Here is a 24,255-nt window from a genome sequence, read left to right as displayed (position 1 = left end):
TTTCTTACAGGTAGGGCTGACGGTAGCATTGAAATTCAGTAAAGAAAGTATAATAGTCTATTATAGCCACTTCTATATTTATGTGTACAAGTATGACTTTGGGAAGGCTCTTCGGATTTCTTTAAAAGTTTCGTCTTCTGTAGCACCAAGTCAGAGAAAGGAGCTGTTATTCTGCATATTCGGTTGTAGCCTTCAGCACTACCTGAAAATTGCACCCCCAACTGACTTTATATGTAGACGTTTTATGAGAGACGGTGCTACTGCTTGACATCAAGCTGAAGTGTGTTTGGGTGCGTGTTGCACATACCTTTTACAGAGACACACACAAAAATCCAGTATTTCATACACACATACAAATCTGTACAAAATGGAACTTTTTCTGTACTCTCTTTTTCCTTGTCGAAATCTGAAATGTGTTACTGGAGTACATTCAGCATACATACATTATATTTACTCTAGCGACTATCCATAGAGCAATGTAAATACAAGCTAATACTGTTTAATTATTTAAGTAAGTTTTAATGAGACCAGAGTACATGAAAATACATGAAAATCTCAATGAGATTTAAAGCTTGTTGTGTTTAAGACTGTTCAAGTTTTCTTGTGATTGTGAAGAATATTTCCTGCACCAGAAAACAAAATTTGCTCAGTTGTACACCTGCTTGCCTATACATGGGACTTTTCATTTCCATGTTTAATACTCAGTTCTGGGTGGTGGAAAGGTAAATTTTCTAGGCATTTGGGAGAATTTTTCTTTTTTTAATACGGTGGAACTGTTGCACCCAAATGGGTAACATTTGAAAGCCACATTAGCAACTAAGTTGGTTCTGTTACATCTCATTTTCAGCAGAAGGAGCATATATGCAGTTACATGTTTTGTTTTAACATAGAGGGTGTGACCTATGGAGAGGACAGGTATCAGCATGCAAGGATTCAGGCTGGACTGCAAAAGGTGTCATGTGGGAGCTGTAATGCTCCAAGCCCGACAGTATTTTTGCTGGAAATGTACCATAATTGCAGTTCACTGTGCAGCGTTTTCCTGAGGGTGTGCATCCTGTACATCCAACATGACATAGGGGTTCATCCCAGAAAGTGGAAAAGATCTCGACTTCCAGAGTTTTTTGCTGCAACCATTCATAAACTGGCTATTTTTATTTTCCCTGGTGTGCACTAACTTCCCTTCTGTTTTGCCACTGTAGTCTTTGCGTTGTTTTTCACTCCAGTGCAATAGTTTTATACTCTGTTTCAAATAGGGTTAGAAAGATATTCAGGGAAAAGCTAAGGGTGCTTTGATCAGTTAATCTTGTTGTTTGGAGGGCTGCGTAAGAGCTATACGATTCCTGTAACAACTTCTTCCAAAACTGGTATAAATGGCAGTGGCTAAAAAGCTTTAGCTGACCTGAACAGTAAAGAAGGCACTTAGTTCTTCGAGCAATGTAAAGGATTAAACTGTGCTTGTCCAACACATCTATTGTTGGGTGCCTAAAGGTAAAGCCAGGTTTTGTCACAAAAGTCATAATTTTTTCCCATATTTGTGCACTTCTTATATTCATTTTTGTAGTTTTGTTTCCTCTTAAAATGAAACCTTGTCAGATGCAACTATATGCATTTCCATGAGACTCTTTAACTCTGTGCTTCTTCATATACCTGAATACTTCTGCAGATTTATGTCTGGAAATACCTGGAGCAAAGGTGTCTCCAGTACAAAGAGTACATCCTTTGTACGTATGAATGAGCATCCTTTTGTCTGTGTGAAGGAGCATCCTTTGCTTATTCAGGAAAAGATCAGAATTTGTATTACTTCCCGGATCTCAGAGAAGAATTTCCCTTTGCTTAACAAAAAAAAAAAAAAAAAAAAGAAAAGTGACATGTCCTTTTCGCAGCCTATTACTCAGTAATAAGCCTCATCTGATTTTTGCACTGCTTCTTCATTCGACAGTAGCTGGTTTGCTGGCAATCGTTTTTACCACTCTTCCCCCCCCTTTTTTGTGGTTACGGTGGCCCAAGCTGCCTTTGGTGTAATTCCCAGACAGCGGACCTTGTCACCAGCTATCTACTGTCTGGCTTTACAGTTCTCTAGTCAAGTCTAAAAGTCTAGACTTTGAAAGGATTATGCATGGTTTTGTGTGATATTATTGAGATTTTTTTCCCCAGGTCCATAGGCTTTACTTTTCATAGTAGAGTTTGTCTTTCTGTGATGTTTCTGCAGAATGAGAAACTTTTTACGTCCAAAGGTATTTTTCCTAAAACATTGTTAATGGCATCTGTTAATAAGCTGATGTCTGTAAACCGCCGCATCTCTGTGTAAGTACATTGAAATGTATTGCTAGCTGCGAGTCTTCTGGCAGGCTAATGCTTTTTCCAAATTCCATTATTGTTACAAAGCATACTCTGGTGAATGTCCTGCTTTTCCTCTTATGAGCCCTGTAAGGATTCAGTCCTTTCCTGTGGGTGGGATCAAAGGGCTTTCATGTAGGAATGGATCAGGGCACGTAACAAGACGCTGTCCATCAGAGGCTGCGCCGTAACTCTGCAGGTTTATGCATCTTCTCTCATCCATTACCGGGCACAGTAAATGCAAGATAGCTTCTTTATCGGAGAGAAGGGTTTCTGCAAATTCCCTGGAAGGCTACAAGTGCACTCAGAAAGTTATAATAGTTAATGCTTGTGCGTAAAACCCAGTGTCGATGACAAGGCAGTTAGAGCAACGAGAATATGAAGGGCTCCAGAGTGTCTGTTGAATCTGATCTACTGTTAATACAGCAGTTAAATCTTAACTGCCGTATTTTTCATCAGTTGTGAAGCAGAACATAGCTGTATCCCAGATATGTGTTCAATTAGTGTTAGATTGCATCTGTGCATGAACCATAGTAAAACTGCCTCTTTTTACATGAGCACAGTTATGTGAATTAACTGTCCTATGTGTAAATGCATACTTAAACCTATACTGGGACTTTATTAATCTACACTCAGCAGCGAGCTAATTTGAGACTAGTCAATAAGGTGATATTATATTTTACAATTGATTTTTTTTTCATTTTTTTTTTAAAGTCATGTTAGAGGAACCTTCTTCACTCTGCTTTCCAGCAAACTCCATTGATCCTTCTCAACCTAAACACTTAAAGTTCAGTTTAACATTTAGGGAGTAAAAGGTCTCCAAAGGGACTCATATCCATTGATTTTGTGTCAGAGTTGAAGAGCTAAAGTTTAAAACACACTGAGCCTACAGGGTAAAGAAAGCCTTGTGTTGTGGAACCACGTGGAGCTGTGTAAACTCATTCTTCCCCTATTGTTTTTCTGTAGAGGTTACAATAAAAGCACTTAAAGAGAAAATCCGAGAATATGAACAGACCCTGAAGAACCAAGCGGAGAATATAGCCCTTGAAAAAGAACAAAAGTTACAAAATGATTTCGCGGAGAAGGAGAGGTGAGTGTGCATGTGTGTGTCTGTAGGTATTGTAGAGGAGGAGAGATGTATTTTTCTGTTTAATCTTCCCAGCCAGGACTCTCTCTTCAGCGTACTGAGACAGCTCATATATTGAGCGATTCTGGTGATTTATGTGTTTGACATGGAATCATTTGATACTCAACTTTGCACAGAAAAACAATTGTGAAAGTGTGGAAGTAAAACAAGGACAGATTGTTTCTTTGCAGTAGTGTTGTGGGGGGGTGTCATGTTCAGGAGGGTGCAAACCTGCTTTTATTCTTCACTAGCTGTATTGTCCTTTGTGACACTAATCTTTCTCCATTAGCCGACAGCGTAATTCAGTCTGCTGTGTCCGCTTTGTGTGTCACAGTACCATTGTACAATCTGTACAACCCTGAGCTGCTTAAGATGAAACACTGTACCCAGGAGCTTGGGTAAAAGATGCATCACCCCTGCTCCTATGGTAATGTCTAAGAGAGGGGGGGTGTACCTGAATTATCCTGAAAAGGTTTGCATATTCCTACATGTCAAAATTAAGAAGTATTTTAATTATTTATTGTTGATTTTTGGAAGCAATTTGGATGCATTTCTAACCGTTTGCAAATGAGCAGGGAATGTTTGAATCTTGTGGGTTAGTGGGCAAACAAATCAGGCAGGACAAGACCAAGGGTCTTAAGAGGGAGTTCTTTCAGGCTGCGTTCCCTGCCTTGAGAATTTATTTCTCCCATGGAGCAATAACACTAAAGCTATAATATGTTCAACTTAGTGTGGAAGCCCTTCACGTGAGTTTTTTAGTTGGTGGGTTGGTTGTTTAAATTCAGGTCTGAGTGGGAAGAATCTACCAGTGAATGCAAAGCTTTTATTCATTCATCAATATCTGTGGTTGATCTTTTTGATAAGTAGCATGTAAGCAGTGGCTTTAACAAGTGCAATTTAGATATGCTTAAAAATAAAATAAAATGGCAGGTTGTGGAATGCAAATAAAAGTGTGTATAAGAGGTTTTGAGTTCTCAAAGTGTATAATTTGGTATGAGGGGAACTGATGCATGTTTCTCGCTACAAATAGTTATTAACCTGGTCAGCAGCGTTGGAGAATAAATTTATGCGCCTTATGGAGTGCAAGTAGGATGCTGGTAGTTTCCTAAGGCATTTCACAATTCTGAAATCTGCGGAATATCTTAAAAGCAATGTCGTAAAAAGCAGCGACTCCTGGGAGATGTTGGAGCAACTCCCTTTCAAAGATGAGTTTTATAAATCCTGTAATCTAGCCTTTAGCAAAGAGTGTAGTGACTGTATGGCCAGATGATGTTAAAACGTGTATAACTGACACAAACAAGAAAATATTGCCTGTGGACATAAGAAATGTGAGCATATTAAAGGTTTGCTCATGTTATATAGAAAATATCAATGTGAGATTTGTTTTGAAATATGTGTGGTTTTTTTAAGGAGTAGCTAATAATATTACTGCATTTGGCATCCATTACAGCTATGATGAAACAGCTGCCGCATCTATTCACTATATCAGTTACGGCAACAAATTTCTTCATTATGACAGTAAAATGGAAATGTATCGTTCTTCTTGTACTAACTTTGTACAACAGAGGGTGCTTGGTGACAATTTTCTTAATGTGTGTGACATTTCCAAAACAAATTATGCTCAAGAAAACCTTCCACTAAAGTTGTCATTTATATAGCAGTCAACTCTTGTATAATGTTCACAGCTTATGTTATGAGGTGGCTACACTGTTAAAATTTTAATAAGCGGGACTGCAAAGTATGAACAGTATTGCAATGTGACATGATTTATGGGTCCCATTGAAGCACCTTGTAGTCTGTGTGGTGTTGTCAGTTGTCTGATTACAGTTGAGACATTTAATCACTCTATCTTCCAAATTTGCAAAATACAAATAAGTTGTTTAACATGATTACGAGCTCTGTTCTCACCTCTTCTCTTCCCTTTATAGAAAATTGCAGGAGACACAGATGTCGACAGCCTCGAAGCTGGAAGAAGCCGAACACAAAGTTCAAGCTTTGCAAACAGGTTTGGCATCGCTATTCTGACCTATACCAATGATCAGGCTGGAGGTGAGAGGATAGAGATCATTAAATGTATCAGGACTGTGTGTGAACCAGCTCTTGCAAGTGCAGAGAGATCCAACAGAGCTTGAACGTGCTTTGTGAATCAGAGCTTCTTTTGGGCTTCACACCTTAAGTGAACGCTTGCGTTGCAGCCAGTCTGTTGGTAAATACAGTGGACAAGGCCAAGCATGAAGCACGTACAGCGTTAGAGCATCGCTGCAATTAAAGCAGGCCGTGGCACTTTTCATCCATGTTGCGTTTTGCTCTGGTTTCACACATTTCTGAACTATGATAAATACATGTAATCTGAGTTCAGTATGAACCCAGTTTCTACCAGTGTGTCTTCCCTGTTGCTATGACTTGCTTGCCAGTAATTTTTAATCTGCAAACTTACAGATTCCAGGTTTGGACACATTTGGTTTTGTTTACTGTGAGAACACAAGAAATTTTATTCCCTGAATTACTGTAATAAGTATTTCAAATGAATAAGCAGTTGAATTAAGCCAGCTTAATAAGAAATTAATAATGTCTAGCTTTGTTAAGCAGAAACTGGGAATTTTTGCAATGTAAAAGAAATACCGTAAGAAATTGTGAAAAATCAAAAGCTATGTTTTTTCTAAGTCATAATGGTTTGCCTAGGTAGAAAGATAAAGCAAAGAATTTTTCATCAGGAGGTGTACAGCTTTATTTATGGCTGAATAAAAGAAAAAGGAGTAGTCTTTTGGTTTTCCCTGCTGTTACAGTGCTGTAATGCTTCATGTTTATGCCTTTTAGCCTTGGAAAAAACCAGAACAGAACTATTTGATCTGAAAACAAAATATGATGAAGAAACTACTGCAAAGTAAGATTTCACTGTTTTCTTTCTATGTCTTCCTTCAGGGTATCACTGCTTTTTTGTTTTGCATCTGTCTGTTGGAGACAGACAAGATGGAAGAGGTTCAGGAGTCCAAATTTATTGGAAAACATGGTCATAATTTGGCCTCCTATAGAGAGATGATTAGTTTTCATATTTTCTTCCACCCAACAAGACTCTTTTCCTGGCACACATGCTGCTTCATTCCTGGTTTCATTCTCAGGTGCTGCATCTACTATGTATCTCTTATAGTATGTATCTCTTATATTTTATTTAGAAATAGGGCAATTTCAGAAATAAGATATTTACTGTGATCTTTCTATCTTGGCGAATATAAAATTCAGTTTAGTAAAGGATTTCTATTTTCACTGTTAGGCACCCTGGTTCTTTCTGCTTTTGGGGTAGCAGTGATCACTCTGTCAAATTCACCCCAAATTACAGAGTAGCATTTTTGACAGATTTTTCTTGTTTTCAAGTAGAACATGAAGGTAGTCTCAAAAATATATATCCGTGTCTTCTTAATGGCTACTGTTTTCAATTATCCCCTGGTTTTATTAACAATCAGTGCAGGCAACAACAAAAGAGAGATTGACTTCTACTGTTTTTCTTTGAACCCTTCATATTTAAGGAAAGTTAGTAATGAGAAGGAATTCTCGTGATCAGCAGTATTAAGCCCAAAGAGTCATTTCTGCGTCTGGAAATGGGGTGGGAAAGAAGAAGCCATTTCTTCTTTCTTTATGGGTGTCCCTGCCCTGCTGTAAGGGCAAGGGCTGGAAGACGCACGTCACATCCCTGTGCCCTCTACTTGCGTCCCGCAGAGCTCCAGCTTCACCTCCGCTTCCAAGTAGGCAGGTGATAGGGTGAACGGAGAGGAAAACGCTTGCTCGTGCCCTTCCCACCCATTCTGGTACAGGAGGAATGGTAAGGGAAGGCTGTTGGCAGTCCCCATGTTGGGGCAAGAGAAACTACCGCCTAGGCTTGATGGGAGGAATGTCATGGTCTTGTTTTTGTCTGTAGGTAAGTGCTTTCTGGTATGGCTCATGGCAGGCTAGATAGTACAGATTTTTCAAAACCAGTCGAATTGGCAACAAGTTTTAATTTCTTAGCATGTGGTTCTGTGAGCGTTGAGGATACAATTTCCCACTGAGTACATGGGGACCTTGGACCTTACAAAATTCAGTCCATCGTAATTGAGAATCAGCGGTTGGAGTTGAAACACCTTTTACATCATTCAAGATAATCTTTTGGTAAATTTTGGTTTTGCTCTGTAAGTCCAGTTTCCTTTGAGTTCCATATAAGGTGATCAAAAGTATTTTTGTTCCCTCATTGATTTCATCCTTCTCTAAGAGACACATACTAATGATGTTTCTGATGGAGCCTTAAGTTACTGCAGATTGCCTTTATTTTTTTTTTTCTGCACGTAACTGATGGTGCCAGCTCTGTCTTGCAGTCATTTCTGCGGGAACAGTCAGAGATCAGGGCTCAGTGGTTGTAGGCACTGAACCTAATAACCCCTCACCCTTTTTATTGTTTTTATTTGCCGAGTGTTTGCTTCATTTTTTAATATTATTTCCCTAAGTACTGTAATTTATCTTATACTGAGCAAAAGATGTACTCTAAAATATTTGTTTGCGTTTCTAAAGTGTTTCATTCTTTCAGACATTCACGCGGAAATATTTTCGTATGATCTTGAATATGATTCTTACCTAATATATATAGAATTACATAAAATTAGTAGCATCTGCAGTAACAAGAAGTTTATTGTGTTCTGTAGCAGAATGGTTATGAAGGCCGGGTCTAGAATATAGTGATCATGGAGCTGAATCCTGAAGCAAACATTAAGCATGTACTTTATCTCCCAAACTAATGTACTGTGAAAACAAACTTGTAGGACCTAATAACAGCAGAAGTATTTTATCATTGTTTTGGATATTTATGGCAGGAACAGTTCTTGCATAACAACAGTCATCTGTGGTGTTTGTAGCCCAAATTTTGCAATATGGAAATCTAGAAAAACATGAAAAGGGAACTGAATGTAGACAGTGAAATTGAGTCATCTATTTTAATTGTAAAAGCTGGGAGAAATGTTGAAAAAACACCAATAAAAATGGTGAAAGACAGTTTGATTCTTTTCTAAAAGGAAACTCTCTTTTGATCTAAGTCTGAAAAGCTACTTGTATTGCCAATTTTAATTTTATGTTTTAAAAACATGTGATTTTTATCTTAGGCCAGAATTGTTAGTTTTACAGACGCTTATTTGATGCAGATGAATTGGAGTGCCTTCAGGAAAAAAAAGATAATTGTCAATTTTTTAAAGCTAACAGTGCTTTTAAGATTTTCAGTTTTGGAATAAAGCTGTCTTTCAACTGTTTGTAACTTTGAAAATCTTTCAAACAAAAAAAAAGAAGCAAAAGAAATACACAGTAAGAAGTCTTCAGTATCAGCATTAAGGAGTCTGGATGTTGTCTTAGCGATTGGTTGTTGTGATCTTAAAGTTGGAAATCATTATGTCAACTTGTTTGTTTATCTCTTCAAAACGTCCCCGTTCAAAGTACTATGTGCAAAGTGAGGTACGGAGGTACTGTCCGAACTTGATGCTAGCAGGGTATCTTCAAATGCGATCAGTTGCTGAAATTAAAATCTTCAATCAGATTAGCTTCTGTCAACCCAGTCTATAACCCCCCGTTCCCTTTGCCAGCGAGCAGGTAGCGCGCGTACAGTGGGAGCGGAGGTGCTGCCCCTGCCCCTTCCCCTGGCCCCCGCGTCCCACGGATACCCCACGTGCAGGGCGCTGAAGGTGTTAATGACAAAAAGAAGTTTATTATGTGCAGTCATTGCAGTCTGTCAGCTGGAATATCAGAAGCTGAATTTGACAAGATGGCAGCAGCAAAGTTTTCCATGTGTAGGCTTGAAGTAAAATGTAATTAGCCTTTATGTGCAGAACAAGGATCCATTGATGAATACAGCTGGTCTTTGTTTTCTTCTGTCATTGAGTGTGGGAGGTAAAAGTGTTCTTCTTCATGTTTATTAATACAAGATTCCTTAGACAAATGGCAAGCACAGTTTAATATTTGTTGGAACACAGAGGGGCTTGCCAAAACAGTTGTTGTGTAAGAGGATTTCAAGGTTTTCAGATTATAATCATCTCTGGGTTAAATAAATGAATGATTACTCTGCCTTTTTCAATTAAAGAGGCACATCCTCTCTCGAGGCCTGATACTGGTTTTGTTTGCTGTCCCACACGTTTCTATCAGCAAACCTGGATTTAACCAACACTAATGAGCTTGATCTGGAGATTCTATCGGAGCTGGAACTGAAAGGCAAACTCAGACTTGAGTTTCAGGAAAATTAAAGAATGTTGGGTTTTTTTTTTCCTAGTGCAACAGACTTCTTTTTCTTCCTCCTCTGTAGAAAAAGAAACATTCTTGTATGCATTTCCTTCGTTTTCTGGGGACAAACTGTTCTCCTTGCTAACATTGCTCTTTCACTCCTGGTTCACTGCGGAGTCCGAGCAAGTGTTTGGCATTCCCAGCTGAGCTGTTAGTGCTCCCAGCCAGAATGGTCGAATTCCAGTTTTAGATCAATTCCAGAGCCACCTCTTTGCTCCGACCCCTCCTCTCCCCCAACCTAAATGAACTCTAATTGGAAAAGGATCTTCGGTTGTAGCACATACAGTAGGCTTGTTACATTACTGTTAACATGTGGGTTGAGGCTCCCTGCCTTTGATGAAAGAAAATATCGAATTTCACTGAAATGCTACATTTTCACCAGTAAATGTTAAGTAGTCTTGTGAGGATTTCAGGTACTGCCCCCCATTCTGCAATAAAAAGCTTTCATAAACAACACAGAGCAAAAGATGTTTAGGTTAAGATTGTCAGTCAAAGCAGCTCTGCTACCAGTTTTGTTACCTATATGGTTTTCTGAAAGATGCAGACTTTTTGTTCTTCTAAAAGTAGCGTATGCATAGAAAATGCAGTGGAGGAGGAGGTTTTCATATTTACTAAAGGAGTCATCCTAGAATAACTACTTTCAATAACTTGTAGAAAAATATTTTGCCTTCCAGTATATGAAGCAGAGAATTGTTGCCTGTTTATAGATTAGACTGATTATGATCTTTTTTGGCAACACAGCTAAGGATGACACAGGAAGGCATATTGGTGTAGCGTCACTAAGACTGTACACTGGTGCAATATTGCAAATTACCCCACCGTATAGATCCAGCTGACTTATTTTAATCCTGGACTGCATTTTAATGAAAACTTAATCGGGAAATGAACAGAGCACGGTTGATGAAAGCGCGGTCTGCGAGCTGGCAGTCCCTGCTTTACGATAAAGGAGAGAGAGTTTTTCATTGGTTTTGGGCCTGAATCTGTAAACTTGATTCACAAAATTTCGGTATCAGTATTTAATACTTCTTTTCTTGCAGTGGTCATAGACCTCGGTCAGCAAGGCTGGGGGTACCGGGGTGGGCACTGTGCACGTATCTCTTACAAAGGCCGTCTCTGCCCTAAAGAGCTTACAGCACGATAACATGACAACGTAAAAGAAGTTATAGGTAGAAGCTCAGGAGTGGGAGGACAAAGTAATGCCTATTTTCATCTCTGTATCCTGCTTGAAAATAAATCCTCAAGTAATCTGCACAAAGTCAGAGGTGGGTGACAGATGGGGAGTGCTGGGGCAGAGGCAGGCGATGGTGTCGGGCAGGCAGGAGGGCTTCCGGGGAGGTAAACAGCTCCTCCTGTTACCTGCACGCAGGCGCAAGGCGCTCGAGTCTCCGGTTGTGGCGAAAGGAGGGGGTTTCGTGGGTTATACACCAAAAACACAGTAACACAAGGGGATGCCTTTGTTTTTTGGCTGTTTGGGTGAAGGGTGCTCCTCTTCCTTACTCATTATCAAACAGACCTGTTCTTCAGGCATCAGTCTAGAATAAAATTGTAAAGGTGTGGCTTTCTGCATGGAAGGAGTGTAGGACACTGGGCTTGAGGCTTGAGGACAGAGGACCAGTAGTTTTAGAGAATTCATGAAGAATTATTTCTGCCTAAAGTTATGTGATGGAATTGGAGTTCAAGTATTCATGTGAAATCTTCTGTTACATTGGGGCAAATCTCAGTTAACTTGAACTTCAGGGGTGTAATTCCCAGTACATAGTGAGAATTGAATTTGGCCTATAAATTATTTACTTTAATTTTTTTTTTAACAAATCTTTCTTGTTTAAGTGCTGGCTGGTACCAATATATCACTTCTCAAATGTTTGTAGTCTTCCATTTTGATAGTGCTCAGGGTCAAACTGAATAAAAAATAAAGTCGTGCTCCCTCCAGCATCACGTAATTACTGTGATAGATGGTCTCAAATGCTGCTTCCCCCCATTGAGCATGAAATACTGTATTTAGGGTGGTTGTGTTGTACATGACATGAAATAGCTTCTACTTGCTGTGCCTTTAAGGTCTTAAAGTTTCCCATTTCCTGTTCTTTTGATGAGTCATTAACTTCTAATGCTCGTCTCTGGAATTATTGCTGTATTTAAAGTAATTTCCCTAAAAACAGGAGGTGGAGAACTTCATAGGCCATGTCTCTACAGCTTTTTCTCTTCTTAAATTTCCTAGTCGTAGTGCCATCAGTGAAACCCCAGGAGTAGTGCTAATGGGGGGATGAGAAACTAGGGAAGATGTTACTGAGAACTAATTTTTTTTTAAGAAAAAAAAAGGAAGAAAAATTGAATGTCTTAAATCTTACAGAAGACTCTGTCTGCATTTTACAATTTGAGATATTTGTTAGAGGTTTTAACTGTGCCTTATGCAAAACTGAACAGGCTGAGAGTCACTACGTAACATTAATATTTTGCTTAAAAACCTAGAAATGAAGATGAATCAAAATACTTTGGAGATCTGCTTCTTATTTTGATCTAAAGCTCTTGTGTGAAATAGGGCTTGAAAGCCCATGTGCAAAGCAGCCTTTTTTGTAAAATTTCTGGTTCAGCCTACAGTCAAACCAGAAAAGTTGCAAGATAGTATGCTGTGGGGAGTGTATTACAGTCTTACTGTAAAATACTTGCCTTTGTGTAATACTGAGTGCTTGCTTTGAAATGCTGCCTTTACGTTTGGGTAGGGAAACTGAGGCATGAGGAGTAAGTATAATGCTCAAAGCCAACAAGTCTGGTCTTGGCTGGAGTCTAGAAATACGCAGACATGAGAATCATAAACCACAAACTGGCAAAAAGGTTTTTGTTTTTTTTTTTTTTTTTTTTTAAATTTTATTTTAAAGGGTGCATTTCTGAGAACTCCATATAAATGGAGCATTTGGAGTTTGTAGAAGTTAATGCTGTAGCTGGGCTGTATTGTCTCTTTTGTTAGAATTGTAATGCTTGCAATTAGTTAATGTAACTTTTTGACAGCACAGAAGTGCCCTAGGTCCTTTCAGGGTTTTTTTTGTTTGTTTTTTAACCTTGAGTGAGACTGTTCAGTTCCTTTTTCTAGTATAGCGTAGAAGCTGGTGTTATTTAACAGCCCAAAGTAGAAAAAAATAGCCTTAGGGTGTTCCAGCATGTTCTAGGCATCACCCTGTTATCTATAACCTTGGGTTGACATGAGACCCTTAGATGGAAATCTTTAAATAAATGCAAAGTACTGTATCAAAGGGTCTTACGCTACTGTGCCAGCCAGGCTGTTGGTCATCCTGACCATGGCTGCAACTGTGGCTCCTTCCTGGGCATGAAGCCGCATGGAAGAGGCTGCAGCATCCTTGGTGCGTGGGTCTGCATGAAATCACAAGGGGCAGAAGTGTCCCTGTCCTGTCTGTTCTCACTTGCTCCTGCTGGAGCCAAACCTCTTCAGGCTGTTGCAAGCTGCCTTAGTCCGCTGAGCAGAGGAACCACGAGCATGTTCCTGCAGTCCCAGCCTGCCAGCAGGAACTGGCTTTCCCTGCGAGTCCAACAAAAGGGCAATCCAGTTTTTTAAGCCATCTTGCCACGGTAGCTCATTTTATCTGTAACAGCTGACCTCTGTAAGGTGCCTGGGAGGGCTTTGTGAGGAGGAAGAGGAGCAAGTTACAGGGAAGAAGCACCTTTCTCGCAAAGGCACATCTGTCCCCGAGCATGGATAAGGTCCTTGGGTCTCTGTCCCAGTCAGCTGAGCTTGGTTTTCATGCAGCCCTTTCATGTATGTCTACAGATTATAATAGTCTTATTTTTTTGAATGCAAAGTAGCAAAGCAACAGAGTTATTTTGGTACAGTACCACTTGTCTGTGGAAGCAAGGAGGGCACGTGGTTCTGCCGTGGCTCCGCCAGCACAGCTACTGCTGGGCTGGGATCATGGGGAAGGCAATCAGGATAAATCCTTGAGTCATCAGAAACAAATGGTTCATCTGTTTTCAATCGGGACCTGCCCTGTATAGTATGCAGGGTTACCTCTTCCCAATCACAAAGCAAAGCTCTCCATCAGGCTCTTAGTTAAACGGGCAGTTACTGCAGTAGTCGTCTCTACCTAGGCACGCATGTAATGTGTAAGCTTTCTTTACTGGCTTTTCCTTGAAACTCTCCTTGTGCTCTGTAGATGGATTCCAGCTGGTTTTCCCCACTCCCACGCAACAACAGTGCAGGCAAAAAAATGAGTCGCATAGGGTGTGTTGTGCTCCCTCATTTATTGGAAAGAGATGGTTGTCCTGCATGAGAATGCAAGTTCAGGAAACTTTGTAAGGTCCCGAGCACCAAAACTCTGTACCCTGAAAAACAGTCTTTTTCTTCTGCCTTATCTTCTTTCCCTTTGGAAAGCCATGCGTTTGCCGGGAGAGCTGGTGGACCTGCTCTCCCATTGTTCCATACAGACAGCTTTCACGTTCATTCAGTGCTTTTACTTTATTTTTTGTTTGCCTCTTCCAAGAACAGGAAGATGTGTACCATCACTGTCAGTGGCTATACCTGGCACAACCTTCATGGAAGTATCCCTATGCTGTTTCCTCATTAGACAGATTTGTCAGCATCTCATTGAATGTATATCTAAACGTGTCTGATCCCATCCCTGCCTTAAAATATTACTATGACGCCAGAGCTATAAGCCATCTTACTACAAAAACAGGGACATTATCCTCTCCACAGTTGCTTTAAAAATAAAAAGTATTTCTGTTTTGTATTATCTATATTAGTACTGTTGACGTCGGGAACTTCGGGTGTTCATGTTACTCAGGGTAAAGGCTGCAGAATGAAATCCTATGGCTGCATCGCTATACAGGTCATCCCTGCTGCCTTCGCGAGGGTTTTAAAACTTCTGGCAATTATTTCTCCTGCCCACACCCACGTAAATCTTTGACTTCCATTTTAACCCTTATCCTCGATGCCTATAGCAGAAGCAGAGCTGGGAGGGAAGCGTCTGTGTTGGCATTAGGTGCAGGAGTCACCCCCAGCACTTGCACCTCTACATCTGCCCCGTGCCCTGATCTCAGGAGATAGAGGGGTTTTGGTCTGCAGGCTTTTAGCAGTTTTGGCAGTGATACGATGTGAGATGTTTATAGGGACTATCTCATGAAGTGGCCGAGAAACAGTGGCATTTCTAGTAAATCAAAGACTTCTCTGAGAAGCAGTTGCAGCTTGGAGCAGGTCAGTGTGCCGGTTGGCTGTGCTGCATGCGGATATCAGAGGAGCGTGTCCTGTCTGGTTCAGCCTCTTCTAATCATCCTGGAGGCATCACTTAATGGGACCTAAGAAATATTGTCTCATTTACGTATTCTCTGATCTCAATTAAAAGACAATAATGTCATGTGGGATTGCAGTTTTGTATGCCACAGAAAATACCTGGCATGATGAAATTCAATCTCATTATCTTGATGAAAATTTTTTAAAAAATATGTTCTAATGAATGCATTTTTTAAAGTAGTGTCTTTGAATAAGAAACGAAGAATCCCAAACATAAAGAGCTAGGAAGCAGGACTGAGCACTAATTCAGGGATTTGGAAGAGAAGGATGTTGGCCAGCTCGCGGAGCAGAAGGGATAAGGCAGTGTGGTGCAGACACTAAAACCAAGAAAAACAATAGACAACACGCAGGCCTGTTAATAACTTCATTAGCATTCCTGTAAAGCATTAAATAAACAAATGCATTTACAATCCTGTAATCCTGATATTATTAACGCTTAACATTTATCTAGTGTGTTTCTGCAGGGGCAAAGACTATTTTGTGCCTGTGACAGCCTTTCCTCCCATTTTTTTAACATGTTGAGAAACTGAGTCACGGGGAGGTGGGTCAGGGACAGGGAGGGCAATCAGTATTACAGCAAGAATCAAAACTAAGAAATCAAATCACTGGAGAGAAGAAAGGACTACTTCTTTCCTTATTTTGCTTAGATACAGCTTCTTGATGCCCAGAATAAACCATAGCTGATTGAATCTTGCTTGCAAGTTTTAAATGCCTATTCGTAACAAATTTTGAACAAAAAATAAATTTGACTGAAGCTCTGCCTTAGGGATACTAATCTTTTGTAGCAGTTTTTCAGTAGCTTGTAATAGATGATCTCTGGTTATTGTGATCACCAGCTATATAACCTGTCTTTATTCCTTCCCTCAAACTAATGAACTTCCAATTGAATAGTGTATTTTTTTCCTCTCCCCAATTCAGTTTTTTATTTATTTGTGAGGGGTTTTAGGTTAGTCTGGGGTTGATTTGTTTTGTGCTGGCTACCAGGCATAAATCTTTTCAGTTCCTTGTGGACTGCACCTGCTAGATGGTAAACCCTGCCCTCCTACATCTCCTTCTGGATGAACTCATGTGGTTGAACCACTCGAAACCTGGATTGCTGGGTTGAAGTCAGTCTGATTTCCAACTACACTAACAAGCATATATATTCTCATATGTGTATATATATATGGAAAAAAAATATAGAGGGAGTGCCATGGCAACTTTTATCCAATGGCTTACATTTCTTCCTTTTCCTTCGATTCAAAATTCAGCACTGGGAAAAGTGAATCTTTCTATTATGGTTGGTGCTAGTCAGAGTTGCAGGGGATGACTGTGAAACAAGTAACTTTCTTTGCATGGTTTCCTCAAGAAATTGTATTTACTGATGTTTCATTTCCCGTGTATTTCCCCATTTATGCTATGTGGATTATTAACCTGCCTGAATACAGTGGTTACATCAGACAGATAACCTGAAGGGCACATATGGCTTTCATAAAAATATAACACCCATTTCCATCATTGTGAACAGTGTCATCTACCAGTTGAGTTGCCATAAATTGCTGTGACATACACACAGCCTTAACCAGTAGTGAGGAGCACATAACTTAACCATGGAGTAACTAACCATCTTAATAAATCTAAATTCACTCTTTGCTGGAGACACTTCAGGGAAGGTGGGAACAATTTCTACAGCCTGTTATCCCACGTGGTCACGGTAATGTAAAGGGTAAGTAGAGTTGTTCTGTGGAGAGATTCCTGTACCCTGCTCTGTTTCACCTTTTTTGTTTGGGAATCTCTGTCTCGTGTAAAACAAATAAAAAGCACTGCCAAGCAGCTGGTTTTGCAGCCAGAGTGCCCAGCATCCTTGTTCAGGGCCATCATTAAAAGATTTCATGAAACAGCCTTAAAAATGAAAAGTTTCCTTTCTGAGAGAGAGAGAGATAATTGAACTCATTGATTTGTTTCACGGTTTGTTTGCCCTTTCATTCCCTTCCTGAGGTGCTGTTTGTTGAGGAATGTCTCCAATTGCCAGAAAGACAGTGGGGTGTCTAATATTTCCCCGCCAGCTCTCCTTTCAGCCAGAGCAGAGTACTGTGGCAAGCCTACGATATGAATTTTTAATGCAGAACTTTATAACATAGCCCTTGCAGCACGGCTGCACTACTCTCTTGAGCTTTCAGATTTAATGCTCTGATGAACAGAGCACAGACTTGGGGCATTCGACAGCAGTCAGAATTAACCCCTACATTACCAAATGTGTAGCAATTAATTTCCCTGTAGATTAATACAGACATGAGGGGGAAAGATTCCAGATACTGCAGCATTGGAAAAGTATCAGAATAACTTGGAATTTGACTCCCAAAATTCCCTCATTTGCTAATAATGGGAATTTTTAAGGCTATTTACTTTTCCTGGGCTCAACAATGATGCAGTCATTCTGTATTGGATAAAACGACACTGTCTTGTCCACTGTCTGATCTCTGATAATGACCCATGCTGGTATGCTAGATGTCCAAAAAGGGGAAAAATTAAATTAGCTCTGTAATGCATCGTTGTAGATGAATTTGCCATAGGAATCTTCTTCCAGATCGTATCATTTAGTTGTTTATGCCATGAATCATGATAGTTTATCTGAGGGGATTTTGCTCTGTTTGGAATATGATCTTAACTAGGTGTAGATGTTCTTATTAGTCCATCATCTTGTTTACCTAGCGAGGAGTGTAGAGCCCAGCAGTGTAGATAAGTAGTCCAAATTACTGCTCTTCAGGGCATTAGCACATGTTTGTCAGTGTTGAATTTCATCTGTCGTAAAGCTGCCTATTCACCTGGCTTGTTTTAATGTCTGGACTTTTTACTCTTCTGCAGTCTTGATAATAATAATTCTGCTTTACGGCAGTAAGTGCCACTGTTCATTGGCTTTTCTAAATCATCCCTGTACTTATTAAACAATACCAATCCTAATGTATTATCTGGAGGAATATTGCTCTCGAAATCCTTTGAAGTCTGACTGTGTAGTCTTTGGGGTTTTCATAGCTGGTTCTTTTTGGTAGTAGAGCGTGTCACAGCCAGCACTGGCCTTGTCGGGGATCTTGGCAGGATTTTGTCAAGAGAAAAATGCAGCATTTGTGGGTTTAACTTTGATAATGGAGAAAGAGTCTGAGGTATTTAAATTGTGATAGGACTGGTGTAAGCCAGGGAGAATTAGACGGGACATAGAACATGCAGAAGTGTTAATGGCAGTTGGGAGAGAGACTTGGTGAGGAGTTTGTACTCTGGTGATGTTAAACCATTTGCCTTAAGCCCTGCAAATGAGACATGCAAGTTGTTCTTAACTGATACCAGAGAAGTACCTTTACACTTTTTAATCATAAATCAGCATCTCTGCTTTGGTGAGACATTTACACATTTGTTTCAGATGAGGTCTTTTAAGCAGCTTGTCTTATTGATTATAGACCCAAGATTGTCTTTACTTCCTCCACTGTTATTACTGACTCATGAGATTAAGGTTTTCAAGGCTTGTTACTAAATGCAGAGAGATCCCGTCGTTTCATTCAGTAGTTCTAGGCATCTATTAACTTTATTTCTATAAAAAAGCACTGTATTTTGATAGAAAATTTAGTTTAAGACTTTGTCTTATGGAAAGGACACTCCTGTTTTCATGTACTGTACTAGTAATTAGCTCTACATCTTATTTTTGTTGTGTCAAGCACGCTACCTAAAAGAAGGCTGATGACTCAGTTTTGCCATATGCAAAAAGGGCACATGGGGTAAGGCAAGACTTTATTAATGTGGATAGTCTTTCAGTCCTTGGATAGAAAAGTGGAAGTGCTGTTCTGATGCTTGCATTGTAGCCTGTAAAAATAAGTGTACATAAATAGAAGCGCATAAAGTGCATTTGCTGACCATTCATTTGAACAGTGCCATCCATTAGGTCATTCTGTGATGAATGGAAATATTCTTCTTTCCTGGAGACCACACCAAAGGAAAAAAGATGCATACGGCATCTGTCATAATAGTAATGCTGTGTTACCACTGACTGCCCCATAGCATGGGCATTATAACTCGCTGGAATGGGCAACTTTAATCATTAGAGCATTTTTCATTGTTTTACCTGTGTGGTGCTTTAATGTGGGAGTCTTCTGCTTTTACTGAGCCAAAGTGGAAATATTTATTTAATGAGTTGTAGCAGATTATTATATGCATAGTGGTAGAGTTGAGGAGCATGACTCATAGGAAGTAAAAAGATCAACAAATTCAGTGAGTTTAACTGTTTCAAGTTCCTTGCCACTGTCCTTCCCATTGGGGGGAAGGGAACGAAGACTGCAGAGGAGCAAGAGGCAGAATCTCCCAACCTGAATTCCAGAGACGCCTCTGCCTGATGCTCCCTGTCTCAACCCAAATCCTAGTGATAAGCAAACAGGGGGTCTTCTAGAGTGCCTCAGCTTAGGCGCTTTCGGTGATGCTAACTTTCTATGGCTTTGAAGTTTGCCTCTGTGGCCGGAATGATCTTTTCCTGTCACTGACCCAAGATAAAACATTGATTTTTTTTTTTTTTTTTTTTTAATTGCATGTGATGAGAGGAAAGTAGCTACTGTAGTAAGTTATGCTTTTTAATTACAGATTTTGATGTTGAGATATGCAGGATCTGAATCAGGAGGCTGTATCTGGACTTGTAAACTTGGGGTCAAAGCCAGTATTACTATAAGTTCTACTTTTAAAAATGCAAGTAAATGACTGGAATGGCTTATATTTTTAGGGCAGAAGTGGAAATAATTAAATTGCAGCAGAGTGCATGATATTGGTGTCTTTGAAGGTCATGGTAAGAAAGTATTCCTCAGTAATATACAGTAGCACTTTTAATAACTTCACAGTCCTGGGTTGGTTTAGATTTGTGGAGCCAATAGGGAAATGTGCATTAGCATTGCAACTTGCCATCTGAGTGTGACAACAAACAACTTCTGCTATTTGAATGCTAACAACTGACAAGTCATTTGCTATAGCCATTTGCCAGTTTAATGGCTTAAGCAGCTTAGTTTTAATTAAATAGCAGCTTCTGTGTATGATATCAGAGAAAATAACGTTCTGCGTAAAGCTGAGTTTAGTGTTGTCCCTAACTTGCTGAAAATACCAACAGCTTCTCTGTTTCAGCATTCAGCTGGTGCATTGTCTGCCATTTCATATGCAAAATTTATTGGCGACAAAGCCCCTTTTGGGGTATGGATGAACCTTAATCTATTAGTTAAGTGCAAACTCAGCCTTGCCTTGGGCAGGAAGAGCTCCATACGTGATCTGCAGTTCCAGATGTGTTTCATCACAGAAATGCATAGGCTGGGAGATCCTTCACCCCTTTACCAGAGTGGTCTGTGAGGAGAGGACTGGGAGCTTACTGATAAAGGGGTAAAATTCATGCCTCCTGTCAGAAGGTGCACCTAACGTGAAGACGAAGCGACTGATAATCTGTGGTAGGAGGAGTGGGGTTTTTGGTGGTCTATCTGAAATTAATTTCATAGAGAGTCAGTGACTGGCAGGAAAAAGAGTCGTGTCCTTTGTATATCATGCCCTAGTACCTGGAAGCTTGAAACCAGTTTTTGTTGGGTAGTTGTGCTGGAGGCGATAACTTTGTCATCTTTAGGAGTCATTTTACTAGTTCCAGAATGAGAGTTTGGTGGGGAACAACAGAGGAAGGTGGCATTGCTACTTGCAGACACAGTTGCTTTCTTGATCATGCTGCTTTTCAACTGATATCTTTTTAAAAAGTTTTTTTATTTTACAAGGAGTATGTGGCGTGGTATTCTTTGGCTGATGATCCTTTCTTTCTCAAAGCGAATGGTGTAACGTGAACTTCTGCACAGCAGATGAAGATTTAACACTTAGGCTACTCAAGATTAGACCTGTAACATCATGTGTAGACAACTGATTATAAACGGCCTGGATTTCAGAGTTGTTCCTTTTGATTTCTGTTATCTGAAAATGTCAGCCACAGCACTCGTTTCCCTGTTACCTGATCCCTCTGTGTGCCAAGAGCCACGAGCTCCAAATAAGTCAAAATACTTTGCAGGAATTTTTCCGACTTCTTTATTTCCTCTTTTCATTTTTCATCCCTTCCTCTTCAGTCCTCAAATACTATGAAAGCCTTTGAATCAGTGTGGCAGTTTATGTGAAACCTGTAATTCTGATGTTACACCCATGTAACAAAAATAAGGAGGCAACCAGAGGTTTTTTGAGGTTAAGAAGGTAACAAAAATCCAGAATGCACAAGGCTTAGTTCATGTTGTGCTTATTGGGGCAAGTATTTCGCATCTTGAACTAGAACCTCTTGAGACTGATACAGCCTAGCATTGTCTGATTTATTTAATCACATTTACATGAAATCAGATATATTCATCAACAGAGAACATCGTGAGCAAATTGAATGAAAGCATTACTCAACAAAATTTCTGGCTTTGATAATAGGAAATATACTGTAAGTTTTAGCTAGCAGAGCTGCTCTTTTTAGCTCAATAGCAGATCATCCACGAAGGAAATGAGGGCCAGAAGGCTACTGCTATCTGTGACTTCTCTGTTCATTCCCTGTTTGACAAATAGGTGTCCAGAGCCCCTGCCGCTGAGCCTTAAGGACATTGTTCATTAGCCCGTAGCAGTGGGAAGTGCCTAACCGGAGGCAGGAAGGAGTGACCTGCGCTGCTGTTTGTTTAGGAAGATAAGTGATGGTCTCCATGTGGGCATGTTTGGAGAAGGAAATGTTTCCGTGTTCTTGCTCACTCCAGACTCGGGCTGGACGCCGAGCTGTCCTGCCGGTGGGGCCCACCCTGTCACACTCCAGTCTTCGCCGTAACATGCACAGATTGAGGCAGAAATGCCCATTTTTAACAAGCGGCTTAAACCTGTAACTGGTGGCTACTCAGTTATGTGTACATAAGCTTCTTTTAGTTGAATAAAATAAACAGCAAATTAGTAATTGTTTACAAGACATGCTTTTGGGTGAGTGGATTGATTTCCATGCTTCTATTTCATTAATTATTTGGGAGAAATGCTGATTGTTTGTTAAAAGCAGAACTGTAGTCACAGCGAGGGGGTGGGGATTAGAGTTGTATTTGTGGATGTTGCTGGTAAAAAATATGCACACAAAGTGGCAAATAGTAAATAATTAGCAGAGTTTTGTTAGTTTTTCCAGTTTGAAGTCACTTAAATTTATCAGCAGTCTTTCCTTGGCTTTACGTATGGCTGTCTTAAAATATGTTGTGACTTTTTGTGCAGATAGAAAAAATTCACCCATCATGTCTCATTCTTCTAAGAATTGTAAAGATACAACATTGTTCTCTATTCATGAAGGTATCTGGAGCTCCCAAATTGTGCTTTATTGGTCTTTCGTCATCTTGGCAAATCAAGATGTTCTTGTTGCCAGTCACAAAAGGAAGATAATACAGAGACTTTCTCAATGTCATGTGCTTCAGAGCTTATGTTATAAAACCGTTTATCCTTTTTTTTTCGAGAGCTATCTACTTTTAAGGGCTTTGTTTTGTACGCTGTTGCGAATGCATTTGCTGCGTGCATTAGTCATTTACAGTACTTAGATCCTTTAACTATTAAATTGTTAACATTTGGAGCCAGCTATAATTATCTTCTATTATTATTATTTTTAATGGGCATAGTGCTTTCTTTCCTCTCTAGCTTTCCTAAACATTTGAGGGATCTTCAAGGTATCTGTTAGACTGAAGCAGCCGTGTTTCATTTCTGTTTATACTGTTTGTTTTCTTATCTTTCTAAAATACTGTGATCACTAAGAATTTTTTTGTCTGCATGAAGTTTTTGTTTCTCTTGAATGTCTAAAATGGACATCCCAGAGAAAAATATACCTTAAAGGCATGGCCCTGCAGAATCACCATCTTCCATGACTTCTTTGTGTTCAGCGTCTCGGAGAGCTGCTGTGGCTGGACACCCACGCTGAGTGAATCAGCTCTGTAAACGTGATGCAAATACCAGTTGATATAGATGCTTGTTGTTTTTGATACCTAAAACAATATAAGAAATGGTAGTTACCAATGTTAATCACGGGCTATTCTACTAAACATTCTTTTTATGCATGTTCCAGTTAAGAACAGGGGTGTTTCTTTCACTTTTATTTAGGGTGGAAGGCCTATAAACCAGCCCTTAGTTTAACTGTTGGTTTTTCTGATGCCTTATTTGAATTTTTCCGTATTTGAAACCATAAAGCTAGAGGTGCTTGACTTCAGCATTAATTGCACTTTTTTTCTAGTGTTTATTGTTTGATGGGAAGCTGGAGGGAAGGAAAGATGATTGCATTGATGATAATGTTGTTCACATCTGGGGGACTATCCATGACAGACATTTCTTTGAACTTCTAATTAAGATACTGTGGATCTCGGAAATGGTGGAAGGCTCTTAGCTACGCACAGTGTGCCCGGTCAGGCTGCAGTAGTATTAAGTGAGCTCTGTGTTGATGGTCTAGATCAGTGATTTTCTGTGTGTTCTGCAAATTCCTGCAATTCCACTGGTTATTGCTAAGAGATCACAGAAATAACTATGAAAGGCAACCAGTCATAAACTGTAAATGTGCTATACTAATGTTTCATCCTGTGATGGAAAACTCCAGGTAGTCTGAAAGTTAGAAAGGTTAGAAATCACTGTTGTAGATGCCCTGGTGTCTAAGTTTTAGCTGGGACTTGATCCTTTTAACCACGTTGGATAATTGTTCATGGGACAGCAGTGGCTTCCTTATCTTTTCCCTATTCATTGCCTTCATACTGTCATAGTTATTGTTGTAGTTTTAAATATACAATATCTTGATGTTAAGTATGTCGGACCAGCTTAACTCATCAGAAAACCATTTCAGTACAGGGCTTGTAACTGATAATGGGTGTACTTTTGCCCTCTTCACTGAAAGGCAGTGGCCACTAAATATAGCAGAGCAAGCTATTTTTGATTATGTAACATCTCTATCTGTCCGTACTCTGATTAAATAATCTATTTTCTTGGCAAAGGAGTACGAGTTAATTTTCTATTATTGATCAAAAACATATTTTAGCTGTGATACAGATGACTGACTTGTCTTGCTGCCTGTTGGATTGATTTTTGTCACCGCCTCATCGTCAGTGATGCTGTGGCGCTGGGTTCGCGCGAGCGGAGCCAGGCAGATAGCTGGCAGCGGTGAGACATGCCGGGCACATGCCGGTTCTCACCCAGGTCAGTATTTAGCAGCCTTTCTGGTAGA

The 24,255-nt window shown here is 39.9% G+C and overlaps 1 protein-coding gene across 12 annotated transcripts in view; it reads left to right on the top strand.

Annotated features, from left to right (window-relative positions):
* CUX1 (cut like homeobox 1) overlaps nucleotides 1-24,255 on the top strand; it is a 281,906-nt gene that overhangs the window by 141,004 nt on the left and 116,647 nt on the right. For all 12 annotated transcript variants that reach the window (XM_075168938.1, XM_075168936.1, XM_075168933.1 and 9 more), the window contains exons 6-8: nucleotides 3,304-3,427; nucleotides 5,392-5,468; nucleotides 6,281-6,347. In XM_075168938.1, coding sequence (XP_075025039.1) covers nucleotides 3,304-3,427; nucleotides 5,392-5,468; nucleotides 6,281-6,347 — 268 coding nt within the window. The remainder of the gene's footprint in view (nucleotides 1-3,303; nucleotides 3,428-5,391; nucleotides 5,469-6,280; nucleotides 6,348-24,255) is intronic.

This window comes from Calonectris borealis, chromosome 19 (genome assembly GCF_964195595.1).
Source record: "Calonectris borealis chromosome 19, bCalBor7.hap1.2, whole genome shotgun sequence".
Classification (NCBI taxonomy): Eukaryota; Metazoa; Chordata; class Aves; order Procellariiformes; family Procellariidae; genus Calonectris; species Calonectris borealis.
The sequence above is the reverse complement of the archived record's forward strand: the minus strand, read 5'-3'. Positions and strand labels throughout refer to the sequence as shown.